We start from the raw sequence: 23,681 nt of genomic DNA on the forward strand, positions 1-23,681 counted from the left end.
TTTACCTCTCCCTCAATGCAGGTCAGCATGACATTTCTCTAAAATGACGTCTTTATGAGGTTTTGAAATTCAGTGCCGTAAAAGTCAGACGCATAAATCACTTCTAAAGAATACATTTATAATGTCCCTTACACTGTGTAATGACTTCATGTTTTGGTGGACTTAAAAGGTTTACTGTTACTTGAGTTAAACATTAACAGAGACAAAATATCTCTTTGCCCAATAAAGCTTAATATGCACCTTAAACCAATTTATATTTATGTATTTGTTAACACAATACAAGTAATGTTTTATTCATCCCAAGTTCAAATTTGGTATTTAAAACATTCCCTATGTCATGCCTGACGATACATGACATTTAAAGGCAATATTCAAGTTGGGAAATGCCCGTCAGTAGAAAGGTTGAAAAGTGTTCTTGCTTGTAAAATGTATTGATGCTTTCCTTTTATTGTTTCTAGCACTGTTATGCTTCATTCTGTAATAGGAATCATTTTTTTTTTATCTATTTAAAATAAAAGTAAAGAAGAAATTCATTTCATTTGCCTCATTTCACTAAGTAAATGACACTGAGCCTGCCTGAATACCGTCTGCCTTTTAAAATATATTACACAGGACGGGGGACATGTCAAAAATGGGGACACTTAAGGCTTCCTTAGGTTTCCTCTCTGTTTCAGACTTCTGAACAGACTTGATAAGGGAGAAGGGCTTCTAGGGCCAAGTTTTCATGGACCACGGACCACGGTCCCTAAACTACTGCCCACACCTGTAAGGGTCCACACCTTGTTCCCTGCATTCCTCCAGTGAATCAAATCTCTAGGAGCACTCTCGCCAGCAGCAGGTTAAAATGCCGATTGCACATGTGGAAGCATGAACACTATGTCTTCAAGAAACTACCCAAAATGAAGACACCCAAGGGCACTTGTATGGTAAAAATCTTTCCTTCCACATACCCTTGGCTCCCTCGAGACCTATAATTCTACAACGGAAAGGCACTGCCTGACCTATACATAAAAGTAAACACAGAAACATTGATGGGCAAAGTCTATCTACAATCTCCTCCATTTTCCTCCAGAGGAATGCCTGTCTGCCCTCATCCCATCAGAGCAGAGACCTGCTCTCAGGCTCTTCCAGCCGAGATCGCCACTCACATTCGCCCTCTGCACACTAACCAGCTCACCGATGACACCTCTCCCTCCCAGGCCGGGCTCTGCTTTTCCTCAGGACAACGAGGCCTCTCCAGGCCCCCTATTCTAATCAGTTTACTAGTTCCTACTATTTTTCTACCTTCAGACCCCCTCCCAGTCTTCAGCTCAGGATAAACATTCTGTATGGTTGCAGCTGTATCTCATCGCTCACGTGTAGAATACCAGCGATCACGAAAGAAAAGACAGACACGCTGCCCATCAAGTTGCAACTTGCTCCACCCTGCACCCAAGAAAAGGCCGAATACCTTTAAGATTAGAACCAAGCGCATAATAATGAAGTTTTACATACAATAGGTAAGTTTTTCTCTCTCTCATTATCAATTCAGAGAAAGGAAGGGTGGGCTGTGTGCTCTATTCTTTCTTTCTAATTTTCCTTCTACCCGCCTAACAGAGGGCACTGTGCTCAATAAGTACAGATCGGAAAATGACCGAATATATACATTCAAGTGAAGAAACTTCATTTTTTTCAAAGACAGCCACTTTCCAAAGCTGGGACCCAGATGAGAGTTAGATACCTGGTTACTTAAAGGCTTAGACCTCAGAGAAACAATTACAAAACTTACTCTTTTACAAAAAATGGAGTGTTACATTTTGTTCATCAATCTCCCGGAGACAATGAAAGTATATGCACAACAGCAAAAAACATCAATAATTTTAGGAAAATACGAGGCAAGGTCATCTCACAAGAGGAAGAGAATGCTAGTTAGGATTGAACACACAGGGAGAAGAGAAAATATTTATTAGTCATTAAAGAAAACGTGCTAAAGAATGTATAAGAAATTACTGTCAAGCCAGAATAAAAGCCCAAAATAAAATTATAATCACAAATTTGTAGTGGGCCAAATCAGTATGGTTCAGGATATTTCTGCTAAAATGTTCTCCCCTCAGACTGCACAAAAAGGAAACGCATGCAGTGACTCTCACAGTAGACCAAGCATGAGGTTATGAGGCCACAGAGGTGGTACTAAGTGGCAGGGCTTTGGGACAAGACTGGGCAAGAGCAAATGGCTCAAGGTAAACATCCATCTCCACAGATCAGGACTGAAGAGGCAGCAGTTCCAGGACTGAACAAACAGAGGAGAGTAGTAAGATCTTTGAAGCAGAGCAGTGATGATGAAGTACAAGACAGAGCAAAAAGGAGGGATGGGAGGTTAAGATGGAGGTAAAGAGAATCTTGCAGGCTGAAGAATAATGAGTAGATCATCATCTCACATGTCAAAATAGGTATAGAGGACAGCAGAGGATTGGAGAAAAGATGACCTGGGTGCTGAGGTGTCTAACAAAGTGGGGATGGGTCCTATGGTGGACAGTCAGCAATGATTATGTGAACAGAACAGAGCAGGTGGACAAAGGATTATGTTTTAATATTTTCTCAATGGATCAGAAGAAGTGCAAAAAGGTGAGGCCTCCATATAGGAGGGGAAAAATCCATTTCACTTAGGACAAGAGGGGAAGCTACATAAAGGAACAGAGAAATTACTTAGAAATGATGAGGTTTGTCTCCAGGTAAAGAACGTTTCGATCACTGTAATGTTTACTGGATGAATCAACTTCAGGGTCTATTAGTAATATATTCTGATAGCCTTTGAGCTGAAATACCACAAAATAAAAATGTCAAACTCCTATTTTCTGAGAACTTAAATGCTAGGCACTAAATGAAGTGATACATGCATCATTTCATCTCATCCTCACATTTAGACCATGAGGTAGGTATTATATTCATTTTAGAGAAGAGGTTACAAAGGTACAAATAAGTTAAATAGCTTGCCCCAGGTCGGAGTTGGTGACAAAGCTTGGACTAGAACCTAGGGGTGGCTTGACAGCCTTTGCTGTTCTTAACCACTAACAGAATTCAGATGGCATCAAGTATTCCCTCTTCTCCGAGTTCTGTTCTTCCTTCTTTTATCTTTAAAGCATTTCTTTTGAAGCTATGCAATACCAGTTCTCAACCACATCAGAGAACCAACACCACATACTTATTTGCATTGCACTGAGAGAGCACTGGAGTGTCTTCCCAGGAATGCGATGCTTTTAACCTAAAACTCAAAAATGCATTATGCTGAGGAGCAATTGCTCTTCACTTTCAAAGTACTGCCATCATAGTAAACGGCTTGGATTTTTTCCCCCCATAGCAATATGCCATGGTCACATTAGCCCCAAATCTTAAGCAGCTCTTATTGTTTAGTCTCAATATTTATTTCCTCTCCTCCAAAGAAATTAAACAATCCTAGGTTTATCTCCACTCTGTTACTATTCACTCATTACTAAAAAGCACAAAACACAGACCTGGCTAGGTAGCTCAGTTGTTTGGACCGTCATCCTGATATGACAAGGTTGCAGGTTCGATGCTCAGTCAGGACACATACAAGAGTCAACTGATAAATGCATAAATAACAAATCAATGTCTCTGTATCTCTCCCTCTCTCTAAAACCAATAAATATAAAAAATAAAATAAAAAGCACAAAATATATTATATATCGTTACCTTAATTATTTTATGTGACAGAATTTGTTTAAAAAAAATAATAAACGCTCAGTTAGTTGAGCTTCATCCCAAGCACCAAAGATCACCGGTTCAATTCCCAGTCAGGCCACATACCCAGGTTTCAGATTTGATCCCTGGTCAGGGTGCATACAGAAGGCAAAGGATCAGTGTTTTTTTCTCCCTCTCTTTCTCTCTCTTTCTCTCTCTTTCTCTCTCGCTCTCTCTCGCTCTCGCTCTCTCGCTCCCTCCCTTTTTCTCTCTCTAAAATCAAGGTGTTTTTTTTAACTATATATATATATTTTAAATCTTAAGGACATTTGTTAAAATTTTTAAAAATAAATAAACCACACGTAAAAATGTATTTAGAACATTTGATAAAACATATTCCTGTGCCTTTTTGGTAGGTGCATCATTTCCACAACCAGAGAATGAGGCAAGTTTGTTTACTGAAACTAAAGAAACCATGGGTCTCTTCTAATTTGGCTTAAAAAGAGAGTCATAGTCCTGTCTACACTTAAGCTTAGGCTGAAAAGTGAATCATGGTCATTTCTTTTCAGCAACCTAAATTCTTTTGGGGATGAACTGAGGGAAACTGTAGAAAAAGAAGAGTCGCACTGCATTAAAAATGTGTGAGGGCCCGATGTAAATTAGGCTGGAAGAAAATGTGGGTTAAGATGTGCTGAAGTATAATAAGCACTCTCAGCAGCTCTCCAACCCACCCATCGTTCAGATGCATCAAGCTTACTTAGTAATGATGATCTTGAATGTTTAAGTTACCACCAGGTACACTAAAAGCAACAATTTCTGTTCTGAGTAATTTGCCTCAACACAATGTATACTCCTCTGGTCTTAGCCACATATTGGCAATTAGGGAAGTGTGGCTTTAGCCCGTCTGCACCACTTATCTGCACCACAGACGTTGACAAGTTCCTCTTCTAGAAGAGAGGAAGCGACTACTGCCTTGCCTGCCTTAGAGGCTGAGAAGAGGTGCAGTGAGGCGCCTCGCCCAGGGGCAAGTGCTGGCAGAGATGCAGAAGCGCCCCTGGCTGGGGTCCGTGTCCCTTACCGGCCCCTGAGCCTGTGTGAGTGCACTCCGTTTGCCTGCCTTCCTCTCCCACTACTACATAAGATTGTTTTTCAGGCTCATTATTGCTTCACACACTGCTAGGAAGGAAATATTTCTATGCAATAAAAATTCTTTTGGTGTTTTTTACTCCCTTCTCATCCATGCAAAACAGGAAAGCAGACACGTTGCCTTTTATGGTTATGAAAGACCCAGACCAAGGTTCTTAATGTTCTTAGACAATTGTGTTCACAATATTATCCCAACACTTTCTTAACTGAATACTGTTTAAAGAGGAAAAGATGCCTTACGTGCTCAAGCTTTATTTACATCTCCAGAAAAGACATTTCCTAACAAATGTTTACCAACTCAGATCACTAGTTCATCAAATAGAGAGTTCAATGATACAGAGGAATTAATATGCTTGTAGCAGATTACTTAAAGTAAGAATGCCAAGGGAATTTTATGTGGTGTTTAAAGCAGTTTTATTTCTATTTAAATCAATGTGTTTCATAAGGCACTGAAAACTTAAGGGCCCAGATTTGTCTTTCATAATATGATTACTTGTTTTGTTCACTGTTCTTCAACAACCATCACCATAGAGTTCTGGGAGCCCAGCCAGTATGACTCAGTGGTTGAGCGTCTACCCATGAACCAGGAGCTCACAGTTCCATTCCAGGTCAGGGCACTTGCGTGCTCTATCCTCAGTGTGGTGTGTATAGGAGGCAGCCAATCAACGATTCTCTCTCATCATTGATGTTTCTTATCTCTCTCTCTCTCTCCCTCTTCCTCTGTGAGATAAAAAAAAAAAAAAATTAAAAAAAAAAAAAAGCCATCCTCTGACAGATAGCTAATCTAAAGCAGTACCATCTTTCCCATAATTTCTGGAGATTTCCTTTCCCTTTAGGTTGAGCCATGTGATCTGTGAATTCTTCTGCTTCATCCAAGTAGTCTGCCCAATAGACAAATCTACATTATTGGGATCAAATCCACCCCTCTTTTCCCCAATTCTCTAACACTGCCTTTGTTTAAGGATACAAGAGTCATTAATAATTTTTTAATGCTGTATAGTATAGTTATTTTTAAATGAGTATCATAGGGTTTTAAAGCGAACTTCAAAGATAATCTAGTCTAATTCTGGGATTGTAGATAAGAAGGCTGAAACTCAGAGGTTTAACTTCCCCAGAGTCCTATCATTACTGAAGGACAAATATGATAAAGGGTAACCCAAGCTAACTATCTTGAAAAATCTAATCTAAAAGTTTAAACTTAGAAAAAAATATTTATTTTATAGAAGGACTAGCTGAAGAATTTTTTAAATAATAAGCTTCTGTAGTTTCTATTTAGGAATTTACTATGCAAAATAAATGTACACTAAATCTGTACAAATGTATCCATAGCATAAAGTTAACTATGAGCCTATATTCAAGATTGATTTTTAGGTGACATGAAAATGTTTTTATGTTTGTAAAATATTTTTTCAATCTGTAAAACAATGTAAAATAACTTTTACTGTTTATGCCACCATCAATAAAACATTAGGATATTTCTGTCTTCTTCAAATAGGGTTCATTTGAGAAAAGAATAAACAGTTTACTTTCCAATATCTGTAATACTGTTTTAATCAATAAAATAAAATTAGCCCACCTTTAATTCATATTAAAGGTAGTGCTTACAATTAAAGAGTATTATATTCCTTAATAAGAACTGTGAATCCAAATAATGTAATGAAACTTTGAATTTCCCATGAAAAGAATTAAGAAGGAAGGATATCTGGCCAAGGACCTAGAGCTCAAAGTTTTATTTGAAAACATATTCAATGGCACTATTTTATCAACAATAAAATAATGAACTTATTTATTTACTACTAGAGGCCCAGTGCACAAAATTCATGCACTTGGGGAGTCCCTCAACCCAACCTGTCCCCTCTTGCAGTCCAGGAGCCCTCGGGGGATATCCCATTGATACCTTATGCCCGCTCCCCGCTTGTGGCTGAGTGGCAGTTCCCCTGTGGGAGCGCACTGACCACCAGGGGGCAGCTCCAGCCCTGCCCCCCATTGCCCCTCTGCTGCTGCCACTGGTCATCACTGTCCCAATCACCATCCCCACCCTCTGCTCATTGGCACCCGCCTTGGCTGGCCTGGCACCACCCATTCACCAGCCCCACCCCTGATGACCAGTCATTCTGGTTGATTTGCATATTAGGCTTTTATTATATAGGATATAGAATAAATTTTAAATAAATAAAATAATATTACAATTCTATAATTAAACATAAAACTTTTCTTTAGTAACCTACATATTCTAATTCAGGAAGCAAATAGCTTTTATTTTATCTGTTTCCAATTCTTGCCTTACTTTTGTACAATAATAACAAAAAACTGAAGAAACAATGGCATCACCAGGATGGAGGGTGGCAAAGGGGTGAAAAATAGGGGAAATCTGTAATAGTGTCAACAATAAGAAAGTTATAAAGATACTAGAGGCCCAGTGCGCAAAATTCGTGCTTGGGGAGGGGGATGTCCCTCAGCCCAGCCTGCAACAGCTCACCTGTCTGCCTTCCTGATTACCCCTAACAGCGAGCCTGATCACCCCCTAACCACTTCCCTGCCAGCCTGATTGATGCCTAACTGCTCCCTTGCCAGCCTGATTGCCCATAACTGACCTCCCCTACAGGCCTGGTCACCCCTAAATGCCCTCTCCTGCAGGCCTGATCCCCGCAACTGCCCTCCTTTGCAGGCCTGGTCCCTCCCAACTGCCCTCCCCTGCTGGCCTCATCGCCCACAACTGCCCTCCCTTACAGGCCTGGTCCCTCCCAATCGCCCTCCCCTACTGGCCATCTTATTGCAGCCATTTTTGACCACATGAAGGCAGCCATCTTATGTGTTGGAATGATGGTCAATTTGCATATTACTCTTTTATTAGATAAGATGAGGATGTGCACTTTTTTTTCCTAAATGGCATGGATATATATCCAGACACTAAGATATGTGTACATTATTTTTCCTAAATGACACAGATATATGTTCAGACACTGATATAACTAATACCAATCTAACCACCAAGCAGATAAAGAAACACATTAAATACAAAAGAATTGTGGATATATTCCCTACCCTCTTACCTCAACTTAACATCTAATTATCCACCATCCTTAAATTTCTGCTTTGAAACCATTTTGGCACACTTAGTGGATTTTTGAGAAATTGTTTTTATTGCCATGTTTTCCTCTCTGCACATTTCTCCATATTAAATTTAGAAAGTTGCTGAAGAAGTTGGTATCAGTATTCCCCAATTTATTTGAAAGTATCTGTTAATTTCTTTTTCAAAATTGACATAAAATAGATGGAAATGGTTTGTGCTATAAATATTAATAACTTTAAAATCTAAGTAGAGATAACCACTTGTTTAATAAATAATTACAAATTAACAAATGAATGAATAACAAGCAAGCTGGCCACCATATTTTTACAGTATTGTCCAATTAATCCGTGACTAGCAGCATTAGACACAGTTGACCATGCCCTCTCCTAGAAAATCATGTGGCTTTGGCAGTGCTACTTTCTCCTGGTTTTCCTACTATTTCAACAACCATCCTTGTGAGTCTTCTTTATTAACAGCTTTTCCTCTAAATAACCTCTAAAAAGCCCTCAGGATATTGGGGCTCTTTTCTCTCTACCTTCTCCCCAGGTGACTTCCAGGATTCCAATAAATATAGGTAGTGTCTTCATACCAAACACTTCCAAGTTCATAGCTCTACTTCAACCTCTCTTCTAAACTTTAACCTTACATATCCTCTCTATGGGCATCTCCACTTAGATGTTTAATAGGCAGTTCTAAATTAATATGTCCAAACTGGAATTCTTGATCAATGCCTCAACATTCTCTCCCACCCCAAATCTGTACCCCTCTCTAGACCTCTCCTCTCCACCTAAACAAACCGCACCAACATCTACCCAATAACTCAAGCCAGAACCTAGTTGTCATCCTGATGCCTCTGTTAGTATTTAATTTCCGTGCAATAGTAACAGATTTCATGAAAACTACATTTAATACTGTCCTACCTTCCCAAGATAATGGCACTACAGAACTAAAGAAAGGAAGTCTGATAACATGATGTGGTGCCTTTGTTGTATTTCCTGAGCATTTTCTTTGGGGTGGGGTTGAGGGAGTGGAAGAGGGGTTAGGAAAGGAATTGAAGTAATATGATCAAATAGCATTGCTAGACATTCTGGGTGCTCACAACAAAAGATGCTGAAATATATTTGTTCTTCAAAGACAGTGTCCTTAATAAAAACTTAATCATTCTCTCAAAGAATATTTATTTAGCTTTAAATTACCTCAAAAAGAAAGTTTTTATTTAGAAAGTAAGTTCTAGAATCTTATGGGAAAATTTTTTTTGAGATAAATAGCTCTTCCATGCCCTACCTCTTCTGAAGCCTGTAATTAAGGATAATTATACTGTGGAATAAAAGCCAAAAGTCACTACAATTTTAATAGCATCTTATACACCCTATAAAAATATTGTAAATTCATAAGACATATAGGAAAAGAGAGCAGCAGTCTTCTCTTAAAACTAGCCCTTAAAGAGAAAAATCTTTACCTACATATGCTGTAAGATACTTAAGACAGAAAGTTGTGCTTTGTTGTTATAAATATTTATGTAATTTTATAACTAACCAGCTCTCCACCCCCCCTTAATTATATTTAACTAGAGGCTGGTGCATGAAATTCATGCACTAAGGGGTGGGGGGTCCCTCAGCCAGGCCTGCACCCTCTCGCAGTCTGGGAACCCTTGCTTCTTACCACCCACCTGCCCACTGCTCCTTACTGCTTGGCTCACTACTCCTTAGTGCTGCCACGGAGGCAGGAGAGGCTCCCGGCACAGCCACTGCACTCACCAGCCATAGCCCAGCTTCTGGCTGAGCGGCACTTCCCCTGTAGGAGCATACTGATCAACCGGGGGGCAGCTCCTGCGTTGAGCATCTGCCCCCTGGTGGTCAGTGCACGTCATAGCGACAGGTTGTTCTGCCATTCAGTCAATTTGCATATTAGGCTTTTATTATATAGGATTCCATTGTCAGTAAGAAGGCAAAGCTCTGGGTAATTTTAGTATTGTCTCCAAAACCTAAATCCTGAAATGTCTGCTCTGTCTCTTACAATGAAAAACCATAGCATCTGAGGGAATATTTATAAATTTTCTAAGTCATTCACTCCAACAGTCAATTTTCAAGTAATGAAAGAATATGTTGAGTAGATAAACACTGCTGATCACGTAAATTAGATATTTATGATACAGAGATAAGTAAGGCACCTTGTCTGTCTTTGAAGAGCTCATGGTATAAAAATAACTTCACACAAATTTAAAAAAAAAAAATTGAGATGATACAATTCTCTATTAAAAATGTTGAAATGGTAAAATTTAAATGATCTTGAATTGTATGTTAAATTACTGAAACAAGAGTTATTCTCACAAACATTTTTAATCTAAAATTTTACAAAGATAGGGATCAAATGTACTACCTCAAATTTTTTAAATGAAATCTGATAATCTACAATATGTAATTTATGCAATATACAATATATAATATATATAATAAATGAGGAAAATACATAAAATAAAATGGAAGTAGAGAGTCTTATTAAAATAAAGTGAATATAATGATTCCATTGCATTCAAAGTGATTTAATTTGTGACTCCATGAACCATTCAGAAATCCTTTATTTTTCTGAATATTTCACTCAAACTTGGCATCTGAAAGTTTGAAGAAATTATTTTAAATAAAAATAAAGGTTTTTATAAAGACAAAAAAATGATTCTATTACAATTATAGGAAACATACGTTAAATATTCCACTTGAGTTGGCTGCCTACTGGAATGACCTCTGAAGTATAAGTAGCAATTATTGAATACTTCATTTGAAAATTAGTTAAAATGATTTTCCCTAGTTGTCCAAACTGTAGACCACAAAGACTTCTATGATAAACAAAAGCAGGTAAAGGCCCTTAATAGGGACACCTGCATACACAATGCATGCACACGCGCACACACACAGAGTCTTTGTTTTCATAGTGGCTATAATTTGAAATGGTAATAAGACATTGTAATGTTCTTTCACATTTAACCTTACTTTCATGCTTTTTTAATTAAGTAGAATTTTCCTTGGCTAAAAGGGAATGCCATTATATATCAGGAAGCCACCCTTTACTATAGGGGTAGGGGCCCAGGCTGTACATCCCCATCACTAACTTGTTAGGAACCTGAAGGCCAAATTAATCTGCATTTGAGAGAGAGAGAAGTCCTCTCAGCTTTTCAAGAAAGGCGTGGTCCAATCCAGACAATTGTGTGTCCCTGCATTCTCTGCTAGATTCAAAAAGTTTTGTTGTGATCCAGAAAAAGTCTTGCTTGTTAGAACTTGTATTAGCTTTATTGGGTGTACTCTGTATTAACATGGGAGCGGGCACAGGCAACACTGACTTCTCAGGTCAATAGCATAGAAAATCTTCAGAGTTCAATGTAGATGTGTCCCAAGGGTCCGTGAACTGGGAAAATAGACACACATTTATCTATGACTGACTGCCATTCAGGATTTTTCAACCTCAGCACTACAGGCATTTTTGGCCAGATAAAAATTCTTTTTTTTTTAGAGGTGTTTCTGTGCATTGTAGGATATTTAATAATGTCCCTGGCCTCTACGCTCTAGATGCCAGTTGAACTCTCATGAACTCCAGATGAGAGTTTAACTGGCATCTAGAGGGTAGAACTTGAAAAATCCTGAATGGCAATTGGTCACAGATAAATGTGTATCTATGTTTTACCAGTTGTCTTACAACCCCAACTCTAAGAGTCTCAGCAATTTGCTCCCAAGTATAACCAAGCCTTAAAGCACTAACCATAAATATTAAAGGAAGTGTAAACTGATACAATCTTTCAGAAGAAAGAAATATATATTAAATATTCTTTTATAAAATCACAAAAAGAGTGACAACCAGACATTTATATGTCTCTTGATAAAAGAATACACCACACCCATAGCCTTGCCAAAGCAATTAAACCCAGATCTGATAAAGCCTTCAATTCAGCTGCCAACTTGCAGGAAATATTTAGGAACATGATGAACTGCACAATGAGTCTGCATCAGCAAAATCTAGACAATGGGAAACTCTATAAGTGAATGACCTGGGTTCTTCAACAACATCACTGTAAGGAAAAGAGAAGAATAAAGGATGAACCTGTAGATGAAAAGAGACTTTAGAAACATATCAAATTTAAAACAATAGGTAAGACTCAACTCCAGTTGAAGGGCCCATACTTGGGTGATGAACCTCATGGGTTCCAATCTAAAATTAGGGTAGTGATTACTTTTGGAGGAAGTGGTTGGTTAGGGATAGAGCACTTAGAGTTCATGGTACAAAAATAGGGAAAACTCTCTACCAACATGGCGATTGGGACAGATATTACTATTCGCATTTTATAATTCAGGAAACTGAAGCTTAGGAGGTGTGAAGTTAAACAGTAAGTGGCAGGTGTGCAGTTTTAGTTCCAACACAGGTGACCTGACAAGCTGCAACTCTTGCCCAGGGCTTAACTGAGATTTAACACCCCTTTTTAAAGAGGTATAATTGTCAAAAACCGAAGTGCACAAATCTTGAGTGTGCCTTAACTTGAGAGTAAAGTTCAATAAACTTGACAATATGAAACACTGTTTTGCTCTGATGGTTTTAAATGTCCTATCATGAGAGAAAGGCATAACCTCTTTAAGAAAATAACTCAGTGCAAAGCCAAGTTGTTGACAATTTAATACTGATAAGAAATGCACTGAGAACTTCAGTAGTAGTGAGGTTTCCTATAATTAGAGATTGGACAGTCAGGATATGCATCTTATGTGATCCAATGTTTTAGTTCTCTTTTTTACTGATCAAAATAAACTCTTTCCTGGGGACTTTTGAATAGAACCAAGGTATGTTACTATGGGTGAGAGATGACAAAGTAGCTTCTCTCCATAGAAAAAGAGACATGCATGGGACATTTGAAAGGGAGCTCTCAAAGATTAAAAAAACAACAACAACAAACCTTGTCAGGTTAGCTAACAAAAGGGAAAATTTACACAGCACCGCAGAGTAGGTAGGGGAAAACACTAGGAAGTTTTGTGGGAATTACAAGATTTTCTTAAACCAATAAAGAAAAAGTAATTTGACTATAGTGAGGTTTAAAGAAGCTATTTGGAACTACCCATTAGAGTAGGTTTAACTCTTTTAAATTAATTCCATGTAATAAAGTTAATTCATACATAAGGACCCACAAAATGGGTGCCAGCCAATGTCACAAAGTAAACCCAAGTAAGCCAGCTCTTACAGAAACAATTGTCAAGGAAACCTAACATACACCAATCATAACCCTCCAACTCAGCTTTAGCCACTCACCTTACTATAGAAAATAAGACTTGCTGGCCTTAGGAAACCCCTAACTATGTCCTGTTACCTCTCCTAACATCTTATAAACTTGCTCTTGCCCAATATCCCGCAGGAGGAATGTTCCATGTGTATGAGGAACTAATTTGTTTCAGTTTTGTTACCTGACATATATAGCATTTGGGCCTGGACGTGTTGTAAATCATAGTAATTAGTAAATATTTGTCCTGTTATTTTAATAATTTTTATAACAATCAGAATAATAGAACCAATAATAGATAACATTTATAGAGTGTTCTGTGGTAGTTGCTGAATTAACTAGTTAAATGTATTAACTAAATCTTCACGACCACTCTCGCAAGTAGGTAGTTACATATTTCTTATATAACTACCTACTAAGTAAGCAGCACAGCTGGAATACTGATCATTTTGTGTGTTTGCATTTATCCACAGCTCTGCAGTTACTTGGCAGTTAATCTTCCTGTTGGACTAACCCCACTCTAAATAAGTACCACAACTCCTGTGGTGGGTAATTAGGAGAAACTAAGTGTTCTCTAGAGGGAATACCTATCTGAATCAGTTCCAACCTGAGGAAGGAAACATTAGAAGTAGACTTACCTAAAACTTAACTAGCTGTAACTCTTTGACCCAGTATATTCCAAACACGTGGAATATTCCAAACCCGTGTGTTCTAGTAATTCATCAGAAAAGATTCATCCTGTAAACTACAGGTTTCCCTAGTACAGTGATTGGCACATAGTAGGCACTCAACACTGACTGAATGAAATACAGGTAACACTCACAGCACATGCATAATATAATATCAAGAAATTAAACCAGATAATCTCTAGTGGCCCCTTTCTTTTTTTAAAAAAAAGTATTTTTTAATTGATTTCAGAGAGGCAAAAGAAGAGAGAGATATATAGAAACATCAACAAGAAAGAATAATTGATCAGCTGCCTCCTGCACACCCTACTGGGAATCGAGCCTGAAATCCAGGCATATACCCTGACCAGGAATTGAACCATGACCTCCTGGTTCATAAATCTATGCACAACCACTGAGCCACGAAGAAGGGGGTGCTCCTTTCTTTCTAATTAGTAGTTGAAAGACTGAACTAAAGAAAGGATTGAAGGTGGATCCCTAGAGAGAAGGGAAAGGAAGAAACAAATACAGAACGATGTAACTGAGAAAACCAATAATGATAACATGATGACAGAAATTTTCTCACTAATGTATAAATTTACATGGATATTTGTCTTTATTTTCAGTTTGCTGGGAGTCTCTATTATCACAAAAGGTAAAAATATAATTAACATGCATCCCTTCATCACTCTATTACACAGAGACATACACATGCCATTAAAAACATCCTCTGAAATAAAAGTGGAGAAAAAAAATCAGTAAACTTTTTTAAATTCACACATTCTTTTTTTGGAGGGAGGGGAGTGTTAACCCATTTTTTTGGCTTGTTATTCACTAAAAACTATAAGATATGTCAGTGTCAAGGCCATGTGTTGAGAGTCTACAGGATTCTTTTTTTTCTTTTTCTTTTTTTTAGCATTCTCTTTTATTGGCAGGTTTTCTTAGATCTGTCATCTGGAAGAGCTCATTCTGCACAGTTGATGATTTTCCATAGGTTATGTTTTCAGGCTGAATCATAGTCTTTTGTAGCCATAATCTGCAAGTTCTCATCACATTCATACAATATTTAAAACATTTTTCAAAATGTAATATATGAGATTTTCCCCATCTTCAGAATTAAACCAACATCAAAATGTCTTAGAAGAATTAATTGTGGTGCAGAGAATAATTAAACTTTATAACTTCGAACCTTAAATCTACCACAGAGTTGTAAACCTAATATTTATGTATTCTTACTAAAGGTTATCTGCATCAGTTAACCAGGTTCACCAATGTTACACTGCGTGACTTGATTCTGATTTACAGTTAAGATTGTTAAAACTTGTATTCTGTGCCCTTGCTACACATGACATTGTAAATATTGCATAAGAAGACTGGAATGCAATAGCCATAAAAATAATTGTAGGCTATTACATAATCAGGAGTCTGTTTCTATTCTTTATTAGGCTAGTCTCATCATATCAAGTAAAATATATGTACTGAATAAAAATAGAATGAGTTCTAGAATTATATTTCCTTTTATGTTTTCTTTAGATTTTAAGATTTTAATTATTATAATTGTGGATCATAATATTTCTTTTTTTTACCAAAGCAGAGTTCACTTGAATAATATAAGAACTCATGTACATTATCATTAAATCATTTTATATATGCTATATACACATGCATATTTTTTTTCTTTAAAAGAAAATTCTTCCTGAGTATATATTGTGTTCAGGGCACTGTGCTAGAATTCAGGAAAATACAAACGTGAATTAGACTAAGTCTTCCACAAGAAGCTTAAAACTCATAAATATCAGCCCTTCCCTACCATTTTTACGGCTACCAGTGTATCATTTCACTTCTAGGCTGTTCAAGGAAACAGTCCTAGATAATGTGCTACTGAGGTAAATAAATTAAGTTGAACTTTTAGCTATGTGCCATCAAGTACAAATGTTTTACTATGATTACGGATTGCCTGGGTGTCCCACCATAAAACCTCAGCCTTAGTCATGTTAATTCTCAACATATGTGTTTATGCTAATTTGTTAACAGGGATCAACTATCAAATGAACACTAGAGTGTTCATAATAACTCAAAAGAATGATTCTGAGAAACAGAAAAGAATAGCCTCATGTTGATTTCCAAGTTTTTTCAACATCAGTTACAGCAACTAGAAAAGGCTGAATCATTCTAAAATTATTATGAGAACTTACTTAACTTTGTTCAAAGTGGAAAACAGATCCTACCTAGCATTAACAGGGCTCATCAGTCTTGCTCTTGAATGACGCAATTGTTTAGAGGCGCTAATACAGTTTCCTGGACAGGCTACAGTATGTCAAAGGAAACAAGGTTGGATTACTGCACCAGTCTAAAGGCCGCATGTGTGCGACCACAGGACTGAAGCAGGTTCCAGTCACTGCCAACTGCCTTTCTGAAGTCACTTTTTAGAAAGGGGTGGAGGTGAAATGTGTTAACAGGACGGTTATGTGTTTCCACCAGAAAGTTCCTGTCAAAAAAAAGTATTTTCATAATTACATCATATCAGAGGCTAGAAAGAACTTGGCTGGGCACTGAATATGCAAGAATAAAGTTCCACCCCTTTAGCAGAGAAAGGGCCTGCTCCTAACTAGCTTCCATGGGCAATCTGTTGTGGTGGGAAAAGCATGGCTCTGAGTGAGACGGACCTGTGCTCTGCCATCCACAACTTCCATAACCCTGGCCAGCCCACTTAACTGCTCTCAGCTTAAGTTTCCTCACCTACAAGAAATGGAGATAATAATGCCTTCCTGTATGAGTCAAGATTTTTCTGATTATAAACAACAGAAGCCTAAGTCATTTCAGAAAAATAAAAAAGATAACCTATTTGGAAAACTATGGGAGAGGCTCAAAGACTCCAAAAGATAGCTGGTTATAGGAGCTAAAACCAAAACAGCTCCTCCAAGGTGAAAAACTGAAACCCACAGTCTCACCACTGATGGTACTCTTTCTCTCTAAATCTCTCTTCTGTACTTCTTTTTCCATGTTTCTCATCTGTACTCTTTTTTCATCCTTACTTCTTCACTCGCACAAAATAGAGCTGCCCTCTTGAATGTGGTAGCCACTAACCAAATGTGGTGGTCAAGCATTTGGAATATGACTACTCCAAAATGAGAGAAGGTAAAAAATAAAATATACACCAAATTTCAAAGACTTTGTATAAAACATATATAAAATATTTCATTAATAATTCTAACTCTGAGTATGTATTAAAATAATATATTGAATGTGTTAAGTAAAACATATTGTTAAAACTAATTTCACCTGTTTCATAGTTCTTTAATGTGGATTCTAGAAATCACATGTGGCTCACACTTATGGCTTGCATTGTATTTCCACTGGACTGTGCTGATCTACAGGCTTTTCCCACACAGCGAGGAACATGGCCACCGGTGGCTCTGGATTCCATTCATGCGAGCTTAAAACATCACAGCAAAGAAAATGTTTTCCTCTTCCTGCTTCAATTTTCAAACGTTCTAGGAAAAATTCTGGGGCAGCTTGGATGATGTATCCAGCCCTTGGACTAATCGCTTCCAGGCAGAAGAGGAACTGTACTGTACAGCACTTTCAGAATCTCAGTTAGAGAAACTAAGACTTGAAAGAAAATTCAGTAAATTATATATTACCAACAGATTATTTAAAAATGAGAGAGAAAATGGAATAAAAAGGGAATAAAACAGAAAGAAAAAAAAAAGAAGGACGTAAAAGAAGGATGGAGAATTCACCCAAGTAGAAGGTGTAGGTCAAATATCAGCTAAGAGAGCATGGAATTAAAATCCACCCATGCTCATTAAACCAGATAGATCCCTTTACTTATCTTTCTATGCCACCCAGGTGCAGTTGTGAAGAAACATTCTTCTCCATAATCTAAAAGAGATGGTCAAACAATTGCCCACATGCCAAATCCAGCCCAGTGCCTGTTTGTGAAAATAAAGTTTTATTGGAACCCAGCCACACGGGTTCATTTACATACAGTGTATGGCTGCTTTCATGCTATGACAGCAGAGCTGAGTAGTTGTGACAGAGACCATCTGGCCTGCAAGCCTAAAATTTTACAATCTTGCCCTTTAGAGAAGACGTCCAGGCACTCTGATCTGGAGTGTATTTTCCTCCAAGCCCTGCTTCTCTCTCTAGAGAAAGGAGGGAGAACAAGAACAATAGAATAAGAGCAGCCTGGCTGGTGTGGCTCAGCAGTAGAGTGTTGAAAAAGAGAGGTCACTGGTTCAATTCCCCATCAGGGCACATGGTTGTGGTTTCAATCCACAGGGAGAGCTGCAGGAGGCAGTCAACCAATCAATCAAAGCTGTTTTTCTCTAGCCTTCTCCCTACCTCTCTCTCTAAAAATCAATAAAAAACATATTTTTTAAAAATAAAATAAACTGAGGGCAGTCATGGGTCCCCTTCTTCATGACAGAATATTAGAACAAGTTTTTTTCCTGCAGGACAAGTTTTTAAACAATCTCACAACTTCCTTTGTGATTAAGTCTCAAATGCAAATTTTGGCTCAAATTTAGCCATGATAAATCAGACTTACTGCAGGAACAAACAGTACCCTACATTTATGGCACTCTCTTCCAGGTACATATTCCTATTTGTATAAAAATATGCCCACTCCTATTTGGTTAGAGAGAAACTATTTCCTTTAAGATAAGATGAGGGTTATCTGTGAATCCTTTATGGTCTTTCAAGAAACAAACAACTGTTTTGCTTTAATACGAGATTTCACAAGAATAAGTTAAAGCAGTCTTTATTTCTAAAAACTACTTATTAAGTGTAACTTTATGGATCCAAAAAATTCCGTCAACCAGACGGTCTCAAATTTTGAAGCATCATTTAATCTGTGGTTTAGAGAAAAATCTTTGTGAGGTCAGCTTTTGAATTTATACTCATTTATCAGGATCAGGGTGCTTTTACTGTCTGCTATCTTATGCTCGCTGAGAAACAACTATCAATACATGTCACAATAAAAGCTTGCTGGGTTTTAAAGAAAGAGAATGTTTGGGGGAAATTATCAGTTTCCTTCATAGCAACTGTATAAAACTAAATGAACTTTCAAACAGTTCCGATAATAATTGCGACAATGCAAGAATTCATCCAAAAAGAAATTTTAAGGAGATAAATTTGGCTAATTCTCCTCTTCTGGGTACACACAATGCCAAACCCTCCTCCTTCCTGTGGAAGTTGAGAAGAATGAAACATTTCAAAACTGCAAATGTACTAATACTCAATCTTCAGTGACAAGTCATACACATGTTTAACTCATGCCATGACCTATTGGCCATAGCTATATGAAAGAATGATAGGACCACCTAAAGTGGTTTTTTCCCCAGCAACATTTCCTTTAAACTTTTCAGAGACAGAGCATCAATTAGATTATATACTTCAAGAGTATCATGAATTAAAACTATTTCTTGAAAAGCCAGGATTACTTTGACCAGTATGCTATCACTTTAGTTGTTTCTTAACAATTTCACTTGATTGGTTCAGTTTTTCAAGTTTCCATCCCATTTCTACAACTCATTTTGTCTATTAGTGGGTAAAATAGATACATTTGGACATATAAACTTATGATGGCTTTCACAGTGCGGTAAAATTTAACTAGAGCAAATCAGTAGGGTGTGTAGTCAAACTCCATGCTATCTCAATGTTGGAAGTCTACTTAACCTTTCATTTATTTGAGATGTCAAGGTAAAACTACACTGTTGCCGGTAAAGAGTATCCTAACCCTAGAAATTTGAAGAGTTTATTTTAGGACTTAAGACTATCAGTCAAAAGCCTAGTAATTAAAAATTAGAAGCATCCAAATAATATGTAAAGCAATTTCTAATGCAAACTTCATTTTTAAGAGTACAGACAAATATTCCAAAGTTATGATTCAACAACTTCAGGAACTTAGATCTTAAAACCCTCAACAGACATTCTGGAATGCCAATTGGTAGTGGTGGTGGTTGTTGTTGTTGTTATTGTTATTGTTGTTTTTATTGTGTTGGGATTATTAAAACATGATGACAAAAATCACCAAGAACTTGTAGTGGTTTTTTTATATTTTAAAATTGAATTTATTGGGGTGACATTTGTTAATAAAATTGTATAGATTGAAATAGGTATTTGTTTTGTTTTGTTTTGTTTTTTGCTATTGTTTTGTGTTATTCAAAAATTTCTTTTTTGGTACTTGTTGTTTTACTCTCTTTGCATGAACAAAGATCCAGAAGGACATCAGTGCATGCCTGATTTAATACCTCAGATTTAATAGATCTTTCATGCCAATGTACCCATTTCACCTACAGGAGAAAATCATTTCATAGTACTTTTATTTGGGGGAAGGAGAAAAGCCTTCTAATTTGCCAAACAGATTCCACTTTTCTCCTATTTGATTAGGGAAAAAAAAAAAAAAAGAAAAAAAAAAGCAAGGGCATTATAATATAAATTTAGAAGTCTCGGAAAAGAAAATGGGAAAATTTGATTTTGAAAAGAAAAATTTAAGATAGATTATGATTCAAGGAACATTTTTTTCCCCTTTGACCTTCAAGAACAGGAGCAGAGGCAACATCAAGTTCAAATAAACAAGACAATCATGCCGAAACTGGTTTGGCTCAGTAGATAGAGCATAGGCCTGCGGACTGAAAGGTCCCAGGTTCAATTCTGGTCAAGGGCATGTACCTTGGTTGTGGGCACATCCCCAGTGGGGCATGTGCAAGAGGCAGCTGATCAATGATTCTCTCTCATCGATGTTTCTAACTCTCTATCCGTCTCTCTTCCTTTCTGTAAAAAATCAATAAAAATATATTTAAAGAAAAAGAAAAAAAAACACAAAAAAACAAGACAACCAATCAAACTGGTAAGGCCCCAAAAATCAAACAAAGATACTATAATTGTAAATTGTGGAGTAAAATGAGTACAAAAATAAGGTACTTTCCTAAATTACTGCATCTGGTTTTAAATAGTCTGAAATAGAATTTTAACTGGAATATATGGAGGTCAATGAGTCTGTGATCTAAGAGTTTCCAAGGAAACTGCTTGCTATTCTAATGGAGCACAGTAAGTGCTGAAACTGAATTAGTTATGCTTAGTAATCACAGCTCCAATACATATATTTCCTGTAACAGGAGTGAGGAGTAACTAATGTAAATTGCTCACTTCCATTCTCACTTGGACTTCACAACTCCTGGATATAGAGTAGAAAACTAGCCTTCTAGAAACTAAAAATGAAAGTGTAATGAAGCACAAAAATCCAATGCTTTACTTAATGAAACATGAAAATTAAAAAAGTGTTCCTTAGCCGGGACCGGTTTGGCTCAGTGGATAGAGCGTCGGCTTGAGGACTGAAGGGACCCGGGTTCGATTCCGGTCAAGGGCATGTACCTTGGTTGCGGGCATATCCCCAGTAGGGGGTGTGCAAGAGGCAGCTGATCGATGACTCTCTCTCATCAATGTTTCTAACTCTCTATCTCTCTCCCTTCCTCTCTGTATAAAATCAATAAAATATTTTTTTTTTAAAAAGTGTTCCTTAATCTTTTCTGTTGCCTATAATTTATATTCCACAACACCACACTTCCAATCATAATCAAGATTAATGTCTAATATTATTTACTCACTACAGTATGCAGGAAAACTTGTATAAGACTCTGTCTTCTCTTTAAACTGTTATAAACACTGCAAACCCTTAGAACAACATCACATTAGGAAGGTAGAGATTTTTTATACATTAGACTAAAGCTATATAGCCCCAGATTGAAATATGGAACTGAGGGCAGTCACAACCAAAACCTGCATCTAGTGATGAACCTAGGCCTTGGTCTTAGGCTTCCAGTTCAGAACTTGCTCCCTGGTCCATTTAGTTTCTTTCTCCCTAACCACAGCCTAGCCACTTGCATTCTACCTTTCTCTGCAAAGCATCTGCAGATCCCTCCCCAAGCCACACCTTGCCTGCATTATTTTTAAAGAATATCATGGCCTGGCCAGTGTGGCTCAATGGTTGAACATTGATCTATGAACCAGGAGGTCATAGTTTATTCCTTGTCAGGACACATGCCCAGGTTGTGGGTTCAATCCCCAGTAGAGGGTGTGCGGGAGGCAGCCAATCAATGATTTGCTCTCATCATTGATGTCTCTATCTCCCTCTCCCTTCCTCTCTGAAATCAATAAAAATATATTAAATATTTTTTTAAATAAAAATAAAGAATGCCATGTATACTGGCCTAATTTGATTCTTGTTCTCTTCAGGTTGGGCCAACTATGAGGTGCCTGAGATCAAATGCTAATATAAAGTACAGAAAATAAAATGCCATTCAGCAAGGCATAGTTAGTATGCAATCTGACATATCAGACAACTTCTAACAGATCTTTCATGCCAAGAATGTTATTGACTATAAAGGGGTGTTTTTTCCAAAGTTTAATTTACTTATACTAACTTTATCTTATAATTAAACATCATTGCAAAATTATTTTTAAGGCTACTCTTTTAGCTTTTAGGTAACAATGGAACTTAATGGATCTTCATGCAGTTAATCTATATATATAAAAGCTCAGCAACTACAACAGTGGAACGACCAAAACAATTGGAACAATCCGTGGCTATGACGCAAACTGCAACAGCCAACCAGCCTGATCTGGCCCCCAATTGGCCCCCAACACCCCAATTGGGAGCGGGGCCAGCCAGTCACCACTCACGGCTGGCCTGGCCTGATGGGCCCCATCGTGGCTGGCCGACCAAATCCCACCCATGCACAAATTCATGCACCAGGCCTCTAGTATTTTAATAGAATTAATCATCCAAACAAATGCTGGTAAATCAATCACATACATATTCAGAGTAATATAATTACTTTAAAAGTTCATTTATAGTCTCATATTGACAACTACATAATTTTACCTTGAGAAGGTATGTGGGAATGTTACTGAAATCCACCGGCAACTTCAAAAGGAAGCGAGCTGAAAATTCACCAGTCTGCAGAAAGAAAGGTATAATAAGATTAAAAATCAAAAAATAGATTGTGACATGATAATTACAGCCAAAACCACAAATTCAACCTGTTCAAAATATAGGCATCTTCAGTTTGGGTAAAACAACATCAAACAAACAAACAAACAAAAAGGATGAAAAAATAGGGGAAGATTTTTAAAAAGTATTAAATTATTAGTTACTAAAAAGTACAATAAAACTCTTAAAATCTGTATTATAAATGCAATAAAATAATAATGCAGTAGTAATAACTTTTTTATTTTTAAGTATAAAAAGAATACCTTAATGTATAATTTCTTAAAAACCCGAACAATAGAGATAGACCTGCCCCTTTGATTCCTTTACTTTTACTGAAGCATTCAGACCACTTCACTAATATAGAAGTGGGCAAAAGAAGGTTAATAATAATGAATAATATAATAATTAGTAAATACATAATAATTCAAGAATAAGCTCCATGTTTCACACATTCACAATCATTAGCCTACTTTTGCCCCTCCCTATATTTATAACCCGCAGGCTCAGGACATATATCATCAGCCTTCATAATTTTTCTAGAAGTGCACACAAGGTCAAACTTCTACTCTATAAAGCAATTCATCAGTGGATACGCCAAATAAGATTTAATTCCTTGAAAATCTGTTAATATTACCATCAACTAATATTTTTCAGTGATTCTTTCTGTAAATCAGTCTTCATAAGAAAGATATACAAAGGTTTGGCAATTTAAAACTTTAACTAAGCTATCAATAATACTTTGTATTTTTAAAAAGAGGAAACTCATTAGAGAAAAAAATTTTCAATTTTTATGATGGGAAAGACTAAGGAATCACATTTCTATATGTTTTTATTGATTTCAGAGAGAGGCAGGGGAAAGGGAGATAAAACCAT

The 23,681-nt window shown here is 37.1% G+C and overlaps 1 protein-coding gene across 3 annotated transcripts in view; it reads right to left on the reverse strand.

The window, feature by feature from the left end:
• Positions 1-23,681, reverse strand: part of BABAM2 (BRISC and BRCA1 A complex member 2) — a 312,412-nt gene that overhangs the window by 195,090 nt on the left and 93,641 nt on the right. For all 3 annotated transcript variants that reach the window (XM_084900182.1, XM_084900184.1, XM_084900183.1), the window contains one exon: positions 22,701-22,775. In XM_084900182.1, the coding sequence (XP_084756308.1) occupies positions 22,701-22,775 (75 nt within the window). The remainder of the gene's footprint in view (positions 1-22,700; positions 22,776-23,681) is intronic.

Source organism: Pipistrellus hanaki (genome assembly GCF_964339955.1).
Source record: "Pipistrellus hanaki genome assembly, chromosome: 12".
Classification (NCBI taxonomy): Eukaryota; Metazoa; Chordata; class Mammalia; order Chiroptera; family Vespertilionidae; genus Pipistrellus; species Pipistrellus hanaki.